At 41.5% G+C, this 22,176-nt stretch overlaps 1 protein-coding gene across 1 annotated transcript in view; it reads left to right on the forward strand.

Annotated features, from left to right (window-relative positions):
* Positions 1-22,176, forward strand: part of nwd2 (NACHT and WD repeat domain containing 2) — a gene marked incomplete at both ends in the record, with an annotated part of 78,057 nt that overhangs the window by 41,333 nt on the left and 14,548 nt on the right. Inside the window, 2 exons of the mRNA XM_081389481.1 lie at positions 11,337-11,540; positions 18,204-18,354. Of these exons, the coding sequence (XP_081245607.1) occupies positions 11,337-11,540; positions 18,204-18,354 (355 nt within the window). The remainder of the gene's footprint in view (positions 1-11,336; positions 11,541-18,203; positions 18,355-22,176) is intronic.

The raw sequence follows: 22,176 nt of genomic DNA on the forward strand, positions 1-22,176 counted from the left end.
GTGTGTGTGTGTGTACAGTATGTGTGTGTTTGTGTGTGTGCTGCTGGGGGTTCAGAATCAGTTCTCAGGTGTGAAGAGAGATTGATTTTAAATTATTAAAATGTAAATGAGCAATCTGGGCAAGAGGATTGGGATCTAATTGGAGTCAGAGAGCAATGTTTGAGGTGAGGCAGAATATGTGTGTGTGGTAAAGTTAAGTGTTAGGTGAAGTGGTGTGTAGGAGCAGCTGAGCAGGAACACTTCTAATTGTATCCTTGCTTTCTCTCTCTCTTTGTCTCTCTTATGCACGCACACGCATGTCTTGCACTTTACATTAGTGATGCTCACCATGGCCTTGTTTCCACCTGGTTTTAACATGCATTTAAAATGCATTTAAAATGCATGGCAGCTCACCTCAGGGTGAGCTCAATTTCTCATTTGTGGTTCGCGATGAGGATGAGCTGTCGATTGCAGCATTGGAGGGTGGGCTTGTGCCAGGGTTCGAAATTAAAACATTTAATTGGTAACACTGGTGCTCCCATCTTCAAAAAGTTAGGAGCACCAGAAAAAAGTTAGGAGTACCTCTACTAAAATGTTTATATAGATATAGAGTGCCAAGCATTTCATGTGCTTGGCACTCTCCCCATGTTTCATCTAGCTCTCACACTTAAAATGTGTGAATTAGTGATGCGGTTATATCTGCGGATAATACGTGGCTCGGGTGGGCCATTTGTGGGTGGGTCGCGGGTGAATGAGAGATAAATAAACGTTATGTTGGAAATATATTAAAAAAAAAATCGTCAGGCACTAATTTGCAGACTCTCATTAAGCTACGCAGTTGCGGGGTCCACTTGTTTAAGCAGCAATGGAGGCAAAACAGAGAAATTTCAAAAAGGAGAATTAAAAACAAAACAAAACAAAGGAAGGAAACAAAAACAATATGATTAGATGATCTGGCTGTATATGTACTAACATATTGGTGCAGCAACTCTTGAAGATATTTGGGTAACAAACCTAATGCCGGGCACACACTTAACGAATAGCTGAAACATGAACTGCACACACTTACAGACTGTTTCCAATGACTGGAGCAGATTTTAAACACCGACTGAATGCAACTCTCTCTGACTCGGCACGTCTGGGCATGATCAGTCGTAAGTATCAAATTACATTCAGAATCGGCCTTACAGTCGTTAAGTGTGTCCCCGGCTTAACATGATTTAATAAATAAAAATGTAATGATGTCCAATTTAAAAGGGAATACAATTCACAAAGATGCAAGGTGCATTAGTAAAATAGTGCATTCTTCCTGGAGCTGCATGATGAGATTACTAGATCGTGGATGACACCTTTTTCTGCCCGAAACCGATCTGTTACCTCATCCATCCTCACTACCCTTGATGGCGGAGCGGCCAAAGGATTTCTGTGCAGCGGAGAACGGTTGGGCGACGTTCTTCACCGCGTCGCCGAAGAGGCCAGCCTGGAAGTTAGGGGAGTCCAAGAACCGATATTTATCGGCCTCACACATTTCAGCCGCCACCACCCAGACTGTCCAGGTCTCCAAGCAACCCTGAGACAGGCGATCCAGAGATGGACCAGAGATAGCTCTTCAGGAGATGGTGACCACACCACTCCCTCCCCCGGAGGAGGGCCGGGTGGAGAATGTTAAATTTTCTTTATTTTCCACCGCTGGCCCACGGTCAGCAGTACCCAAAATTTCAATAAAAGAGCAATTTCCTCTGTTCTCTTCTTGCTGGTCTTACGGGTGGAGATCGTGGTCCCTCCAGCCGACATGAAGACAGGGTTTTACAGCCACTTCTTAATTGTACCCAAGAAAGGCGGTGGGTTACAGCCAATCTTAGACCTACAAGTCTTGAATCGGGCCCTTCACAAGCTTCCGTTTACAAAATGCTAACACAGAAGCGCATCTTCGGATGCAGCCATCCCTGAGATTGGTTTGTAGCGGTCGACCTGAAGGACACGTACTTTCATGTCTCGATTCTCACTCGACACAGACCGTTCCTACGCTTTGCGTTCGAGGGACGGGCATATCAGTACAAAGTCCTACCCTTCACGAAGGTAGCGGAGACAGTCCTTGTTCCTCTGAGAGAATGTGCAATTCGCATCGCAATCACAAGATCAGTTGTGCGAACAAAGGGACATGGTGCCCAGTCACCTCAGCCAGTTTGGGCTTCGGGTCAACTGGGAAAAGAGCAAACTTGCCCCCGTGCAGAGGATCTCTTTTCTCTGTATGGAGCTGGACTCGGTCAGCCAAACAGCACGACTCACAGAGGAACATGCTCGTCAGTGTTGAACTGTTTGAATTCGTTCAAAGGCAGGCTCCTGGGGCATATGGCATCCGCAGCGGCAGTAACGGCGCTTGTATAGCTTCATATGAGGCCGCTTCAGCACTGGCTTCATGGCCGAGTCCTGAGATGAGCTTGGCAACGCGGCACGCTCCATGTGACAATCACCCTGGCCTGCCGCCAAACCTTCAGCCCGTGATCGAAGCCTTCGTTTCTACGGGCAGGAGTTCCCCTAGAACAAGTGTCCAGGCATGCTGTTGTCTCCACGGATACCTCTGCCACCGGCTGGGGGGCCACGTACAACGGGCATGCAGTTGCAGGGATCTGAACATCTTAAAAACTCCTGAACACCTTAGCAGAACACCTTTCACCTTCACGCAAAATTCCAGATAGCGTGGAATCGAACAACAGTATTGAAATGAACAACAGTAAATGTGACTGCACCTCTTCAGTCCTCTTCTGCACCTTCATGGAAGTACAACTGAATGAACCAACCCTTGTTTCTCCTTAAGAAAGAAATCAAATGAAAAGGATAAGGAGAGCAGCTACTGTACAATTTACACCCAGAATACTCTAGCAACCATACAGCTTAAACACCAACCATACCTTCTAAAAACTTTTGAACGCCTTAGCAGAACACCTTAGCAACTGCACTTCAGTGCTCGTCCATCTACCCACACCCTTCTTGCATTGTGGCAGCAAGTATACATGAGTGGCAAATACGTCACATTTTTAATCTAGTTTGCTTACGTTCTTTGGATATTTTTCAATCTGCTTTATTTCCCAAACCAAACTTTCTCATTGAATTCCTGACACGCTTTCACCTTTAACCACTCTTTAATTGTCTTCTCAACCATGTATTTTCTCTCGCTCTCGTCCTTCGAGAGGTTTCTATCTCTGTTTCTGTTCCACTTCACACCTCCATCTGTCTCCCACCTTCACCTACATTCAGTGCTCTAGTGTCCATTTCACCTCTCCTTTTATTCTGATTTGTGTGTCTACTGTTTCACTTAATCCTCCTCTCTGTCCTCTTCCTCTCACCCTCACCCCCCTCTCTCTCTAGGTCCCTCGCTCTCTCAATCTCTTTCACTCTTAGGAAATTATTTGAAGCGTATGACCTCCATCCATGTTGGGCAGAGACTACTCTCACCTTATTAGCCTTTCTCTTTTCTGCTTGAGCATTAACTGCCAGGTTCTGCTGCAGTATTCAAATCACTCCTTTTTGTCACATATAATAGTGATGCACTTATAAAAGTACTTTTGCTGCAGTTTAGTTTGTTAAAACCTTTTTCAGAAAGTTCACTTAATTTCATATATTTTTTAAATATGTGATATTTCATTATACACCATTCAAAAGTTTGAGGTCAGCAAGATTCATATTAATATTCTTTGAAGTCTCTTATGCTTACCAAGGCATTATGTGATCAATAATACAGTAAAATGGTACCAGTGAAATTATTATAATTTAAAGTAAATTTTAAAATCAATAAATTAAAATTTTCTATTTGAATATATTTTCTTTTTGAGACTTTGGGCTCTAAATGCAAATGTACAATGAAATTAATTACAATGAAAGGACATGGGAGGTCCATGTAAGTTCCCAAAAGTTGCTAAAATATTTAATGTTCACTATCGTTCCAAAGTTTGGGATATACAAGGATCCCACGAAAGTGAGTACACCCCTCACATTTCAGCAAACATTTTAGGATATCTTCTCAAGGGACAATACTATAGAAATTAAACTTGGATATATTTTAGAGTAGTCAATGTGCTGCTTGTATAGCAGTATGGATTCACTGTCCTCTGAAAATAACTCAACATACAGCCATTATTGTCAAAATACCTGGCAACAAAAGTGAGTACACCCTAAGTGATAATAGCTGTACGTCGTTTAACCATGCAAAGCCCCATGTCCTATTCATCATTTTCATGTTTTTGTCTGCTTGACAGGACCATACCAATTTGTGTATCTTGTATCAGAGCAAGTAAAATTTGAGCTTTGAGTACAATTCTCTCATACTGACCACTGGATGTTCAACATGGCACCTCATAAGAATCTCTAAGAATTTGAGAATTAGAATTGGTGCTCTCCACAAAGATGACCTAGGCTATAAGAAGATTGGTAACTCCCTGAAACTGAGTTACAGTGCAGGCCAGGGTCATACAGAGGTTTACCAAGACGGGTTCCACTTGGAACAGGCCTCACAAGGGTCAATCAAAGAAGTCGAGTCCTCGTGCTGTGCGTCAGGTGCAGAAGCTGGTTTCAAAAAACAGACACATGAGTGCTGCCAGCATTGCTTTAGAGGTTGCAGAAGCGGAAGGTCAGCTTGTCAGTGCTCAGACCATACGCCACACACTGCAGCAAGTCGGTTTGCATGGCTGTCGTCCCAGAAGGAAGCCTCTTCTGAAGCTGGCTCACAATAAGAAAGCCCGCAAACAGTTTGCCTAAAGCAGCCTGTCCAAGAGCATGAATTACTGGAACCATGTCCTGTGATCTGATGAGACTAAGATAAACTTGTTTCGCTCAGATGGTGTCCAGCATGTGTGGCGATGCCCTGGTGAGGAGTACCAAGAAAATTGTGTCTTGCTTACAGTCAAGCATGGTGGTGGTAGCATCATGGTCTGGGGCTGCACGAGTGCTGCTGGTACTGGGGAGCTGTATGCACTGCGACATTCTGAAGCAGAACATGATGTCCTCCCTTCAGAAACTGGGCCGAACGGCATGATAACAGCCCCAAACACACCGCCAAGATGACAACTGCCTTGCTGAGGAAGCTGAAGGTGATGGAGTGGCCAAGTATGTCTCCCTGAACCCTATTGAGCACCTAACGGTCATCCTCAAACGGAAGGTGGAGAAGCGCCATGTGTCTAACATCCAGCAGCTCCGTGATGTCCTTATGGAGGAGTGGAAGAAGATCCCAGCAACAACATGTACAGCTCTGGTGAACTCCATGCCTAGGAGGATTAAGGCAGTGCTAGATAACAATGATGCTCACACAAAATATTGACACTTTGGACACAGTTTTGACATGTTCACTTAGGGTGTACTCACTTTTGTTGCCAGCTATTTTGACAATAATGGCTGTATGTTGAGTTATTTTCAGAGGACAGTAAATATATACTGCTATACAAGCGGCACATTGACTACTCTAAAATATATCCAAGTTTCATTTCTATAGTATTGTCCCTTGAAAAGATATACTAAAATGTTAGCTTAAATGTGAGGGGTGTACTCACTTTTGTGAGATACTGCAGGTAAGATTTTTTTTTAAATGGTTATGCTCAACAAGGCTGCATTTATGTGATCAAAAATACAGTAAAATTAGTAATATTGTGAAATATTATTATAATTTAAAATAAATGTTTTCTATTTGAAAATAATTAAAAATGTAATTTATTCCTGTGATGGAAAAGCTGTATTTTCAGCAGCCATTACTACAGTCTTAAGCATCACATTATCCTTCAGAAATCATTCTAACATTATTTTTCTCAATGTTGAAAACAGTTATGAGGCTTAGTTTTTTTGTGAAAACCCTGAAAAATGTTTTTTCAGGATTATTTGACGAATAGAAAGTAAAAAAAAAAAAAAAAAAAAAAAAAAACAGCATTTATTTGAAATACTTTAACTATAAAAATGTAAAGGCCTTGGCTGACACTTATGATCAACTTGATGCATCCTGAATAAAAGTATTTATTTTCAACATTTGAACAGTGTCACAGGCTGTGTGTGTATAAACTCATGAAAACGAAGGAGAAACAGGATAAATGTCTTTAATGACAAACTCAGGAGATCAGAGGGGTAAATCCAACATACATGACAAAACATCAATGAGAACGGACAGAGAATGTAGGAGAACACAGGGTATAAATACACAGGGAGTTCAAGAGTGTCTAATTTAGAGTGCAAGTCAATTCTATTTCAGTTGATTACATGTCTATGTCATGTACATTTTTTCTCCATCTCTGGAGTCTCCATCTTTGCTGAATGCTCTACAAATTTAAGCCACAATGTTTTCACTTTTTGATCAGCCTACAAATGGCTTATTGTAGCTGTATGCATATTAAGTTGAAAGTATGTTAAATTGAAAAATCACACTCTTCACCTTTAACTAGACTGGGCAAGATCCAGGCCACGTTTCTCAGTGGTCTAATTAAAAATAGATAAATTCGTCTCCTTTGCCAAAGAGACATATGGGTAGTCATTCTGACTTGTGCACTTTTAGTAGTTATTGAGAAGTTTCCTAGAAACTCTGCTGGCTTTTCCCAAGGAGCACTTCATTATCTCATAAGAGAAAGAATAGAGGTCAGTTTGCAAAGAAAAAGTCTTGTCCTTTAAACCCCTTTGGATGGCCCAAAGCAGACTTGGGTTCAAAGCCTGTTCCCTTTAGACCTCATGGTTTGGAGTGCAAGTACAAGAAAACCCTGACACACTTGGAGCTCTGTAAGCGTTTGATCTATATGTGGGATTTCCTCCATGAAGTTCAGTGATGTTGTCTAGTGCCATTGCATGGAAATACATGTATTTGGGTCTATTTTAGAGTCAAAATGAGGCTTTGATCAGACAGATCAGATGTGTGCGGGTTTGCGGCTGACAGTTCTAGGTTGCATGTGCTGGTGTGTCTCCAGAGAAGGTCTCTAGGCAGATTGAAATTGTTTAATTTAAATGTGACAGGCAGAGATGAGTAGAAACGAGAGAGAGTGAGAGAGGGGGGTGAGGGGGGTGGGGGGGGGATTGAGAGAAACACTCAGATTAATATGGAAACAGACTACAGGACTGCTAAAACTTGTAACATTTAAACAGAAATTAGATTTTAAAGAACAGTCTGACTACAAACATCTACACACATTCATTTTGAGTTTGTAAGTTATATGTATTCACTACTGGTCAATGTTAAAATTGAACAGTATTATGTTAAAATATTATGTTAAAAGATTTCTATTTAAAATAAATGATGTTATTTTAAACTTTTTATTCATCAAAGAATCCTGCATGGGGGGAAATGATCACGGTTTCCACAAAAATATTAAACAGAACAACTGTTTCATTGATTATTCATTCAATTCTGTGATTGCAGAATTACAAAATCCAGGAAGGACTGATTATAAGAAATGTTTCTTGAGCACCAAATCAAATATTAGAATGTTTTTTGAAGGATAATGTGACACTGAAGACCAGAGTAATGACTGCTGAAAATTCAGTTGTGCCACCTAAGGAATAAATTACATTTTAAAATATATTCAAATAGAAAACATTTATTTTAAATGATAATAATATTTACCAGTATTACTGATTTTACTGTATTTTTGATCACCTTAGGACCTTGGACCTCCTATGTCTTTTCATTGTGATTTATTTCATTGTACATTTGCATTTATAGCCCTGAGTCTTAAAAGGAAAAACATTTTCTTTTTGAAACTGTTCATAATCTTAAACAATGAACTTGACATTCCTCAAAGATGACTTAATCCTGAACAACACTCCCCACACTCTCCACTTCCCACATTGCTCTGAGGTTATGGTTTCTTAGAACAGTAGCAATAAGACAGACATCAAAGCTCTTGCAAGAGGAGACAGCAGCTGAAACTCACTGTCACACAGCCTGGAGCAGAGACAGAGCGAGAGAGATGGGCAGAAAGAGCCAGAAGGAATGAAAGAAGCATAAAGAGAGAACTCTAATAGAGCCGCAAAATAACATAAGAAGTAGATGATAAAAAGAAAGCGCTATACTCCTAATACAACTTCAAAGTGTCTGTTTTTACTAGTACCTGTTCATGTGCCATCAAAGTGTGGCACTGTATCAAGGGATTGTGTCTCACTGCACACGGTCCAGAGCACTCACTTCCATTGGCACTGAATGTTGAGGGGCTGCACAAAGCATATAATATCCTCTTGTTTTGACCATGCTAAAGGAAAAACACTGGCTTATCTGGAAGTAGAACGAGCAAACAATTTCAGAGGCGCTAAGCAACACAGATTGCACTATAGGGTCATTTTACTCTCTCACTCTCTCTCTCTCTCTCTCTCTCTCTCTCTCTCTCTCTCTCTCTCTCTCTCTCTCTCTCTCTCTCTCTCTCTCTCTCTCTCTCACACACACACAAACACACACACCTTGTTCTTCATGCCCAAGGGTGCAGATAACAGTGTGTATCCTCAGTGTGTATAATGCTTATTTGTGTGAGTGTGTGCGTCTCAATTGCCAACAGAACGCATCTCCACATGACACCCTAACGCTCGTTTGACCAGTTTCTCAGTCTCTCTGTTCCTGTTATCCATTGTCTGAGGCTGTGACAAAGACAGCAGCTGGAATGTCCTTCAGTTTTTGTATTTGAGCATAATAATATTAATAATAATGTTATAAGAAAGTCACAAGAAAGCATCACCTTCCTCCCTTCAACCCATGTTCTTTTTTATATTTTATATACTGCTGTTTTCACAACCACAGATTAAAGATTGGTGGAAGAGAATCCTCACAAAAATGGATGTCCAAAATAATAAAATAACAATAATAATAAAGTTTATTACAGGTCAAAAGATTTAGAGTTAAGACTTGGTCATAATGCATTGCTCATTTTCCACATTCAATGTGACAGTGCACACGTCTGAGTGGGATGATACCATGCACGGTTTTATTCTGATATTCAGGATGTGTGTGATTACATGATATTTGCACTCACACCAATCAGATGAAATCAATAACGCCTTCACAAAGTTGTTTTTAATATTTATAGTTCCCCATCTTTCAGTCACTACAATGCTATGTCGACTGACAAATGGGGTCTCACTTGGGAGCCCCAATCATTAGTTTTAGTTTCAGAAAAATAAACGGCCAATGGAATTAGCGAGTGGAATTTGAATGCCGAGTCACTCCCCCGTACATACAGGTATATAAGATGGCGGCACGCATCCACTCATTCAGATTTTTTCTGCGGAGCTGAGTGGCTGCACAGCGATCACTCTTCCAGTCACCAAGCAATGAGTGTGCTACGGAGATCGTTTTACGTCGCATTCTGCGCATTTCGCCATTCTAAAAGAGCAGTACATAGATTCCCCTGGGCGCTTCAGTGCGAAGAGCAGATTTCCCTAAAAGAGCAAGCATGGTCAGCAAGTGTCTTTTTAAAGATGCCTTTCCGTACGTGTGTTTCTGGATACAGTCGTTTCCTGTCTTCATCTGACGGCCATGATCACTGTCTCACATGTCTGGTGCGAGAGCATGCTGAGGTGGCATTCGTGGATGGTTCATACCCTCACTGCAATGACTAACACTGTCGACACTACGGTCGCGACTCTCCTTCCTCTTGAAGGCTGGAGTCTCTTCTGCTGATTCACAGGGGTTGTTTCTTCTTTCTGTCTATGGCCAGCAGTACCCACATTTTAAATAAAATAGATAATAGATAAAAATAAATAAAATTGAGTTTCCTCAATCTCTGGGATATACAGGGTACGGTCTTGCAGTGAGTAACGCTATGCTTCCTCACTCCCAGCCCCCTTGACCCCCCCCCCCCCCCACTAGAGATGCGCGGTTGGTGGTTACAGCCGCGGACTCCGCGGATAAACCGCGGATCGGGCAGATGACGTGACGAAAAAAAATATTTTAATTAAATTCGGGCGGGTGGCGGGCGGTTGAACTAATCAAATGAAAAATATATGTATACATACAATCAGCGGATGGCGGGCGGGTGCGGTTTTGAAAATTGGTCAAAAACGTTTGTGCGAATGGATGGCGGACGGATGATGAGTTTTGTGATGCGGTTGCAGATTAAATAATAGGCCATTCACGCATCTCTACCCCCTACATTTCCCACCAGCCAAGAGGTCGAGATTCGAGGACGCGTTGCCTCCTCACGCACCTCTGGCCATCCCTTCACAGGATCCTTGGAGCCATCCCTGCCCCTCTGTAGGTACGTCGGTTGTCACCTGACTAGCGCATCCCAGCCCGTCTCACTGCCTCTTGCGGACAATCAGACTCGGCTATGCGATTCAGTTTGCATTTGAGCTTAGCTCCTGACCCCGCTAAATTCCATCAAGACTGTGCGGGACTTGCAGGCATTTTCAATCAGCGAATCGTGCCTTTATTCAGGCCGGCTTCTTTTCACTTCATCCTGAGACCCCGGCCACATGCCCAAAGTTCCCACCACTCCCTTCCGTGACCAGGTGGTGAACTTGCAAGCACTGCCCCTGGAAGAGGTAGACCCAGCCCTGGCGTTGCTGTGTCCAGTTTGCGCCCTGCGTGTCTATGTGGAGTGCACGCAGAGCTTCAGAAGCTCTGAACAGCTGTTTGTCTGCTTTGGAGGTCAACAGAAAAGAAGGGCTGTCTCCAAGCAAGGTTGGCCCACTGGATGCCATCGCCTTGGCGTACCAATCCCAAGGCGAGCCGTGCCCCCTCGTAGTGAGCATCCATCCGTTACCTCCTCCTGGGCGTTGGTACGTGGTGCCTCTTTGGCAGATATCTGCAGAGATGCAGACTGGGCGACACCTAATACCTTTGCGAGATTCTGCAATCTCTGAGTGGAGCCGGTTTCTTCCTGTGTGTTGGGTACAAACAGGTAATGTGCAGGAAGGCTGGTGTCTCGCTTGCAGTGCCATTCCCCTCTAATCATTTGAAATGATTAACCCTGGTCTCACACTGTTCATACTTAATTAATCCTGGGTATTCAGATTTCATGATTTCATACTGTTCACTTTTAAACCCTGGGTTACCATTCTTATTTGCATATTTATGATGCCAGTTTACAATGTCCAGTCAATGTTATTGACCTCATAATATGCAAATAAGAATGCAGCATGCACTGGCATGCAACTGCAAAAGCTTCAAGGTATTCAAAACCCAGTGTTAAAAGAGGTGAAATTCTTCAAAATTATAAGTTTGAACTCTTGATTTACCCACAGTTAAAAACGGCCTTATTCCTGAAAAAAAAAAAAAAAAGCCAGGGCTGTGCACAGTGAGTCTTTTTTTACTCCTGCTGTTACACGTTGCTTTGATATGTTTTGATTGAGGTGTAAATACCCCCCCCCCCTCTCCCCCTCTCCCCCTCTCTCCCTCTCTTTCCCAGGGGCTCATTGGAGAGAAGTACGGCAGCATTCGGGTCCCAGGAGAGGTGGAGTCAGCCGAGTTTGAGATGATCTTGGATGCGGCGGTGGAGTCGGGACTAGACACACGGATCTTGGAGGAGTGGTACTGTCGAGATGAGAACTCGGTCCCACCTGCCTACTACTTGAAACCGAAAGCTGAGATGCTGAAGAACTACCAGAACTCTGTAAGTAGGAAGAGCAGGAAGGTATAAATAAAATATAATATATTTGAAGAATTAGGACTTCAGACAAATAACTATTCTAATATATTTTAACATTTAATTTATTCCTGTAATGGCAAAGCTGAATTTCCAACAGCCATTACTCCACTCTTCAGTCACATGACCCTTCAGAAATCATTCTATTATTTCTTCTTATCGTTACAGTTGAAAAAGTTTAGAGGAGGTCAAGTTCAAGGTCAAAAAACAGTTGTCTGTGAATGAGAATCCGAAAGAACAAGGACTGGTGGGACGTTGTCCTGCTCTACTTCACAGACGCTGAGTGAAAGGAGAATTTTAGAATGATCAATCCGATCTAAATTTATTTCGGATCGAGCTCAATCAGATCGATTAAGGTGACGAAGGGCTTTTCAGTTCAATTGAGCCGTCAATACGATTACTAATGGATTATTTGTCTCCAAATTATGAGCAAAGACCGATATTAAGTTTAAAACAAATAAAGAACCAATGTAGGAGAATAGTTATTTTGCGTAAAAAAACTTGGGTGTCAAAAAATCTATTCCGATTTGAAGCTTTTGACATATAAACGTGCACATCAACCCGATCACTTTATTCAGTGTTCATGTAAACACTACGTTCGGATTGATCAATCGGAATGAATTCAGTCCGATTGAAACAAAAGGTGTGCATGTAAACATAGCCACTGTCTTTAGTTGAGAGGTGGCTGTTTCTCCTCCTTGCATCATAAATTACACCTTATCTGTGGTCTCTTACCTTCCCATTCTAAACAGAGAGTACAGAGAGTAAAGTTTAGCTATGATTTCTTATAATAAGGATACAATATATTTTACACAAATTTCAATCAAGCCATCTTCTGAATTATGAGCATACAATCATACTAATAGGAAACAAGAAACACTTTCAGTCAACCATCCAATAGTTATAACAACTGTATGACTTATATGTGATCTAAGCATAATAGTCACATTATAGGTTATAGACATTTATAATTATTAAATGTAAATGTAAATGTACACTGTAAATGTCAGTGGCTGACTGGTGCTGTTTTTGTTTTATATGGAGAGCTGTAGAAATGGTAGGCCCAAGAGAGAACACTGTTCACCACTTATAGAGTTTATTAGCTTCATACATTTATTTTGCCTTTCACTAAACCTTACCAAGGCCCGTCTCCTCCTTTCTTATACACACACAAACTCTGTTTCGGTCACGTTGGTTGCAGCAAGGAGAGTTGAGAGGCAGGATCTAATTCAGCAGTCCCTTTATTATGACCGCCGCTAGCGTAGCTAGCGAAAGCGGTCATATAGGGATTGTCAAAGTTTTTTTTTTTTTTTTTTTCGTCACATTACTGAATTTTTCGTCAACGATACCAGGGACACCGAAACACCGGGGAACATGAAATTTGGTGGGCATGTAGCCCCACTAGACTTGTACGGAAAAAATTCGTTTGGTCCTCGGGGGCCACTCCCCCCCCCCTGCGCTGGGCCCCCCAAACCCCAAAAAATGCAGTTTTTCCTAAATAACTACCTGAACCGTGGCACCGAGGATGAAGAAATTTTTATGGTATGTTGGTCTACTAGACTTTTACGGAAAAATTTCGTTTGGTCCCCGTGGGGCCACTTCCCCCCCTGCGCTGGGGCCCCCGTAAATTTTTCGTCAACGATACCAGGGACACCGAAGCACCGGGGAACATGAAATTTGGTGGGCATGTAGCCCCACTAGACTTCTACGGAAAAATTTCGTTTGGTCCCCGGGGGCCACTCCCCCCCCCCGCGCTGGGCCCCCCCAAACCCCCAAAAATGCAGTTTTTCCTAAATAACTACCTGAACCGTGGCATCGAGGATGAAGAAATTTTTATGGTATGTTGCTCTTAAGGGCCCACATCAACCTAGCCCATAATCACTCATTTGTGATTTGCGCCCCTCCCATAAAAAATGAAAATGCAATATTATTCTGCTTTAATCGCCCCTATCTTCAGTGGAGATGTTCAGAACTGCACCATATTTCATGTGTATGATTAACTTGACATCCTCTGGGGGTATCCTCTGCTAAGTTTCGTAGAATTTCATCCATGGGGGGGTATAAAATAAATTCATTTATGTGCACATTTAGTGACTGTACACTCATCGGCCTGTAGATGGTGCTGTTGAGCGAAGGGTTGCTGGTTTAGGATGATACTGTCACACACACACATGCAGGAATACAAACAGGGTTCTAAATTAACACCCGCCAACCCGCCAAATGCGGGTTAAAATTCATTTTGGCGGGTGTTAATAAAAACTTACTAGCCAGTTTGGCCGGTGATGCATGAGGCATTACATGCAGGGATGTAGTGGAGGCTAAACGCACATAAACGCCGTTTACGCACCTCCCAAAATTCGGAAATAGCATTTCTCCTAAGTGTGTAAATTGCGTTTATCCACCTCTAAATTTCACGCTTTTCCAGTGCGTGATCGCCGAGCGGTACATGATTCGAGCATTTGGCCCGTTAACGACAGAGCAGAACATTGAGCAGAGAGCGCAGCGCGCCAACACACACACACACACACACACGGAAGAGAACGGCGCACACACAGAGCGGAAAAGACACGCTCGTGAAGTTACTAGCTGCGAGAGAACGAAACCTGATCGCCGAACACGGAGGGGCGGGACGGAACATTTTTGGTTTTATTTTTATTTTATTTATTTTTTTGCAAAATCGTCTGTTAATGTCGGCAGCCATTACACTTGTGGAAACTACAGTGTAACTTATATTGTCTTTCTTCTGTTAATTACAGAAACTTTTTTTCTGAGTTTTCTTTAGCCTAAAGTTTGCGAGAAACCATGGAAACGAACGGACACAGAAAACACAAGAAATAAGACAAACGGAGTTGGCTAGTAAAGTAGGTTAATATTAAACGAAATGTGGCAGTGGTTTGGACAGACTTCTGGGGGCGAGAAGAGGAACGAGGCAGGGGATGAGGAGGGTATGACAGAGAAACTAAGAAAAGAAAATGTAATGCCAAATGGCTGACGGGTCGTGAATGGCTAGTGTTTGATCACAATAATGTCATCATGTATTGTCAGGATTGCCACATGTATAGCCTACTCAAAAAAAAAAAAAAAAAAAAAAAAAAAAAAAAAATTGGCTAGTGGATATTCTGATTGGCTGGTAACTTTAGAAAGTTACCAGCCACATTGGCTGGTGATCAAAAAAGTTAATTTAGAACCCTGAATACAAACAAACGCAAGCATGCACACACACTGACATCCACACGCACAGACACACACCCATACACACACATACAAATCCACATGCACAGACACACACACACAAACACACACGCGCACACATGTACGCACACATACATACACGCACAGACACACACACACACACACAGACACACACACACACACACACACACACACACACACACACACACACACACACACACAGACACACACACAGACAGACATGCACATACTACTACTTTTTTTAGGTATATACATAAACACGCAATACAGCCAAATTACTCCACGTCATTTATTTTTGTGGAAAGCCAGTGCAGGCCTGAGCGGCGGTCATATTTTGTACCGCGATCTAGTTTAACAACATAAACAAAAATACCAGAAACACAGGAGCACTGGATAAACGCCGGAGAAGAAGATACAGTCCAGCAACTTAACACTGAAGTGAGAACGAACAGGTATAAACAAAAAATTAGGGCTATATATTCACAGAGTTAACTAATTAGCTGGAACCATGGAAACAGACAAGAAAAGGTAACACAGACAAACAGGAACAGAACAGAACCAGAACACAATGGTTAAATCTGAAATCTTATACTTCCCTATAGTAGGTGAAAACAGTATGTGACAACAGAAGTATGTCCGAATTCACAGTACTATAAAAGAGTAGGCAAAAAGTACCTGGATGACCTACTACTTCCATCGAGATTCGAAGTGTGCATACGATGGACACTTGAATATCCCATGAGGCCATGGGAGAGGATTGAAGCATGAAGTCAAGTGACGCAGCTGATGCCTGTTGTTGACGTGATAATTACAGCATGGCGAATGTAGTACATCCGACATTCATACTACACACACTTATAAGAATGTATTTTTTTAAATTACTTATTACTTAGAGAGAGAGAGAGAGAGAGAGAGAGAGAGAGAGAGAGAGAGAGAGAGAGAGAGAGAGAGAGAGAGAGAGAGAGAGAGAGAGAGAGAGAGAGGAGATCATGTAGTGTGTGTATAAATAAGGTTGCAACGCAGAGTGGCTGCAAATTGAGAAAGCGTCTGTGAAGCTGAGGGTCTCTGTTGGACTAAAATGAGAAAAACAGCAGGGACTGAGGATCTACCTGCACTCAGCAAAAACACCCACTGACCCACTGAGAGACCTCTCTCTCTGTCTCTCTCTCTCTCTCTCTCTGTCTCTCTGTTTCTGTCCCATGTCTTTCTGGTAGGTGACTGGGTTCATGACAAACACTTCCTAAAATATTACTTCAATAACACAGTGTGTTTGCTTTCAATTTCTCTGTTCAAGCAGACAGAGCAGTTTGTATTTTTGGTAACACTTTTTGACATCCTGCTACATTACATTTCAACTTTTAGAAACGTTCAAAATTTTGATTTCTAAACAAAAATTCTGTATATTTATATTTTTGTAATACTATACTGAATTAGAATATGAAAGTAAACTATTTCCTGTGAATGTGCAAGACTTTAAAGGGGTCATGACATGGTTTTTGTTTTTGTTTTATTATGTTCCCTTAAGTGCAATTATAGTATTACTATAGTTTTTTGGACAAAAATGAATGAATTAGGCTATGACCTTTTCCCAACGTGTTTCTCATCCTCTGATTCAAACAGTCTGTTTTGGGGGTGTTTCCCCTTTTAAGTTCAGTGTTAACGCCCACTGTTATGATTGGCTAACGTCATTGGCTGAAAGTAGTTTTAAGATGAAATACATTACTTACAGTTTGCGGCGTCTTTGGGACCCAGAATAGTCGGCCCGGCCTGATCTTTAAGAAAAAGTTTTCTGGCAAAGCCAGCATCATACTGCGATTTGTTCTTAAAACAGTCATTTAGACTAGATTTAGAGAACACCCGCTTAAATTAACACTGCCGTGACTGGGACATATGCAAAAAATAAACTGCATCCATTTTTCCCTGACGTCTGGATCGAATTCAAACATTTTGTTTGTCCACAGCCAGGAACAGCACATCTGCGTGTCATCGTAATCTTCTTGTAAACAGACACTCGCTGCACGTCGACTGAACACCTGTGGGCGTGACAACGATGCGATGATGTGAAATGAGGCGTAGTTGGCTTGCGCTAGAGGCGGTCATATACAAACGACTGGTATGTCACTTCGTACCGTGACGTCACTTCTTACCATGGATCCCCAACAAGCTGTAATTAGAGCTTGATTAAATAAATGCTTCGTTTATAATGGGGAGGACGTCTATTGTACGTTTCACGCGAGTTCACATCATTTTTATACATATCTTTCACATCTACTGCAGTCAGATTCACTCGTGTTCACTCTGAAGGAATCACTCACATTGGCTGTGCACTTGTAATGACACATCAAGGATGTTAAGAGGCTAAAAGCAGGTTTAGTACTTGCCCCATTGAAGTCAACAGGGTGCAAATTTTAAAAATAGAATAACTCGGTGTAGGCAACACCGATTTTTGTCGTTGTTCTCTGTATTGACAGCACTCCAAATGTACAAAAAAATTAGCTCAATGTTAAAATTGACCGGAGTTCTCCTTTAAGCTATGAAACTTGCAGGAACTTTTAATGGTACAAAGGCCTCTTATATACCAAAAGGCAAATTTGGTTTCTCATGTCATGACCCCTTTAAATTCATTAGCTGCTATAGGTAAATACGAATAACAATGTGCACTAAACTGTAAAATGATTTGTGCTACAAACCAATGTGTTTATGAATATGAACTGGTATATGACAACAAATACCAGTTTGCAGTATTAAGCACCATGCCGACATGGTTTTGTGCTGCTAAAATAGCTGGAAATGACTTATACCAGAAGCCAGAATTCAATTAGACGAGTCATGTTTTAGTAAATTTAGCCTATTCATAAAGTACAAAACTAAAATAATGTAGGAGCTGTGGCACAGCAGTTTCAGGTTTGATTTCAGGCCTGTGTCGTATCCTGATGCCGCTGCCCCTTCTCTCTCCCTCTATTTGGCTGTCGATTATAACAAGCATATAAATAGCCAATAAATAAATCATTAATTAAAAATAGAAAAATAACTTAAATTTACAGTCATGTTCTTGGCACATTCTGTTTAACTGATTTGACTTGGTATAGAACAGTGCAAATATATTAGTGATTATGTGCGGTGATTTCTGTGAAAATTTGCAGTCAATAAAGATCCATTGTATATCGCCAATAGTGTAGCGATGTATGAAGCACAAAATGGTTTGTGCTAGCTATTCTAGCATTACAGTTAAAGAAAAAATTAAAAACAGCACTAATGCATTTGTTATTGCTTTTTAGTGGAATGAGAAAGTGTTGATTAATATAACTGGTACAGGATATGTTGATGGGTATTCTTTTTTATTGGTTCAAAAGGACAATATCCAAACAATGGAACCTTAAATAATTCGATGACTCCGTATGTGCTTTTACCCCACAGATGGAGTCAAGCACCATATCAAAATCAAAGAATGACAAGGCATGGAGGGCAGTCTCAGAGGAAATCAAGAGGATCTTAAGAACTTCTGTTTTACAGCTGCAGGAGAAGGGGACCATGACGAGCGATCAGGCCAAGAAATTCCTCTGCTCAGGTAAACTCTAGTTATTGTTACAGTTATAATTGAGCTCACAGCTAATAAATGTTTAGTGCTATTGTTCATGGCTTTAAATGCCTTAGTTGGTTTGGAATGTGTTTTGCAGTACACTGAATCTTCTATAAGTGTGGACATTGACAGTATATAGATATACAGTAGTCAACATTTGAAGCTGTCAAAACCTTTCATCAAAGTTATACATGAATTTTGAACAATACCCGTTTTTGTCTTAGGACAACTTTGATTAACTTTTTTTGATCCACTTCAAATGTTGAGTACTGTGTAACAGGGGTACTCAAATTTAAATCACTTATTTTTCACTGAGCTGAAGGTCCACAGACTCATACTGGCTATAATACAACTTGATCTTTTTTTATATACATTTTTGCTCAAAATGGGTTTTGATTCATTGTGGCGTTTAATGTACCCACTCTTAAAGGCGTCCTATTATGATTTTCCACTTTTTCAACTTTAGTTAGTGTGTAATGTTGCTGTCTGAGCATAAAAAAGATCTGCAAGGTTACAAAGATCAAAGTCCACTCCAGAGGGGGATATTTTATTTAACAGAATCCCCTCTTCAAGAACAAAAACAAACGGCTCGTTTGGACAACAACGCGATTTTTCCGGATCTTATGAAGTCACAATGGTACTCATTTAAATAATCTGTGCCTACAGAATATGCAAAAAGGGGACAAGGCCTGGTTAAGCTGCATTAGAGAAGACAGTGTTGTCGCTACGTCGAAGAGACATACTTTTCTCGACCCCTTTTCCAAAACTCATTAGTCTGACCTTCCTAAGGTCCTTCCTGATTACCTTAAAGTGGTTAAAATTTATTTTAAACACTGTTCCTAAATATCATAACTACAACGTTTATATGTGTGGTTCACATTTTAAGGAGAACAGCTTGTTTTCTGTTGCTTTTGTTAGCTCTCGCTTTTGTAATTTGGTTCACCACTCCTTAGGAAAATTAAGCAGGATTTTGTGATCGATTACTGTTTGTTTTACCTTAATTTTCCGACAAATACTGTATCATGATTAAATGGTGGATACATCATCTATAATGTATAAAAAAATTGCAAAAATTACCACTCTGAAACCTCCTGTGAAATTAGTGCTTGCAAAGTCCGTGCATGAAATCTGTTCTGCATGATCTTCTTGTTCGTTAACATCGTCAGGGTTTGAATCGGGCTCGAATTGGTTTGAAATTGACGCCATGCTTATTCATATTTACACTAGAGTGGAACTTGCAGTAATGGAGGGGCGGGACATTTCCCGGGACATTTTGGCTAAGTGCTGCCAATCACAACACATTAGGCCAGCTAACCAATCACAGCCCATTTTATATTTCTGAAGGAGGGGCTTCATCAAAATCGGCGTGTTCAAGCCAGACTGGGGAGAGAGGTGCTGTAATAATGTAAAGTATGTGAAAAATAATGCGTTTTTCGAACAATCAAGCATGAAAACATATTCTAGTATAACCCAAAACAAAATCAAGACTTTGTAAAATGGCATAATAGGACCCCTTTAAAAATCATTACCCTCTTGCTGATTTTGTGCTTCTGTTGTTAAGAACAAATGCATACTTGTTTATCATCTTTACGGTCACTGTAAACACTGACAATTTGGAACAGGCCATTTTCGTAGCTCTTCCGACATTTACTGTTTTGCTAACGGCACTCTGAAAAACAGTTAGCTACCTGAGATATGTCAATGTCACTTCATTAGTAATGAGAGTGTTACGATACGTTGCTCTGAATTAGAGCCCGACCGATATATCGGCGGGCCGATATTATCGGCTGATATTAGGCATTTTCCAAACTATCGGTATCGGCATTTATAATGGCCGATAAATGAATATTTAAAAAATAAAATAAAAGCGGACGAAACACCCTTCAACCATGTTATGAGTGTTGGCGCTGCATAGTTTGTCCACCAGAGGGCACTATACAAGGAAGATCGCTAACATCAATGAGCTTGGAAATCACAACCAACTTATTCTCCCTAAATAAAGTAATGATTACTGTATTTATAACTAGCATATCTATAGTTCCAGTCTCTGCATTGTAAAATGTAAGTTAGGCACGCGAGGAGTGAACATTTAGACATAGAGAAAAAGCATCAAACATAGCCTGTGCATAAAAGTTAGCTTTTCTTTTACACGTGTGTGAAATCCAAGTGTGCGTTGCTGACTTCGTTTAGCCGCAGCATTAACGAGTCACATAATGTATTTAGTGCATCACTAAGTAGTAGATTTTAGAAGGCAGGCGGCAAATGATGATTGAAAATGGTTTGTTGTAGCTTGATGGAATAGATGGATAGAATTAAAAGAGTGCAGGTAAAGGGATAAGCAAGTTGACATTGTAATTATAAGGTAGCTTATAACATTGACATTTGGCAGACGCTTTTATCAAAAGCGACTTACATTGCATTTCAAGGTACACATTTACAATCTTATCAGTTCTTCACACGCACACACACACACACACACACACACACACACACACACACACACACATTATTACATAATTGAACTAGATGTACCGCATCGCGGTACAAAATATGACCGCCGCTCAGGCCTGCACTGGCTTTCCACAAAAATAAATGACGTGGAGTAATTTGGCTGTATTGCGTGTTTATGTATATACCTAAAAAAAGTAGTAGTATGTGCATGTCTGTCTGTGTGTGTGTGTGTATGTGTGTGTGTTTGTGTATGTGTGTGTCTGTGTGTGTGTGTGTGTGTGTGTGTGTGTGTGTGTGTGTGTGTGTCTGCGTGTGTCTGTGCGTGTATGTATGTGTGCGTACATGTGTGCGCGTGTGTGTTTGTGTGTGTGTGTCTGTGCATGTGGATTTGTATGTGTGTGTATGGGTGTGTGTCTGTGCGTGTGGATGTCAGTGTGTGTGCATGCTTGCGTTTGTTTGTATTCCTGCATGTGTGTGTGTGACAGTATCATCCTAAACCAGCAACCCTTCGCTCAACAGCACCATCTACAGGCCGATGAGTGTACAGTCACTAAATGTGCACATAAATGAATTTATTTTATACCCCCCCATGGATGAAATTCTACGAAACTTAGCAGAGAATACCCCCAGAGGATGTCAAGTTAATCATACACATGAAATATGGTGCAGTTCTGAACATCTCCACTGAAGATAGGGGCGATTAAAGCAGAATAATATTGCATTTTCATTTTTTATGGGAGGGGCGCAAATCACAAATGAGTGATTATGGGCTAGGTTGATGTGGGCCCTTAAGAGCAACATACCGTAAAAATTTCTTCATCCTCGGTGCCACGGTTCAGGTAGTTATTTAGGAAAAACTGCATTTTTTTGGGTTTGGGGGGGCCCAGCGCGGGGGGGGGGGGGGGGAGTGGCCCCCGGGGACCAAACGTAATTTTTCCGTAGAAGTCTAGTGGGGCTACATGCCCACCAAATTTCATGTTCCCCGGTGTTTCGGTGTCCCTGGTATCGTTGACGAAAAATTTACGGGGGCCCCAGCGCGGGGGGGGGAGTGGCCCCCGGGGACCAAACAAAATTTTTCCGTAAAAGTCTAGTAGACCAACATACCATAAAAATTTCTTCATCCTCGGTGCCACGGTTCAGGTAGTTATTTAGGAAATCTGCATTTTTTTGGTTTTGGTGGGGCCCAGCGCGGGGGGGGAGTGGCCCCCGGGGACCAAACGAAATTTTTCCGTACAAGTCTAGTGGGGCTACATGCCCACCAAATTTCATGTTCCCCGGTGCTTCGGTGTCCCTGGTATCGTTGACGAAAAATTTACGGGGGCCCCAGCGCGGGGGGGGGGGGAAGTGGCCCCCGGGGAC

This window comes from Scardinius erythrophthalmus, assembly GCF_964197995.2.
Source record: "Scardinius erythrophthalmus genome assembly, chromosome: 2".
Lineage (NCBI taxonomy): Eukaryota > Metazoa > Chordata > Actinopteri > Cypriniformes > Leuciscidae > Scardinius > Scardinius erythrophthalmus.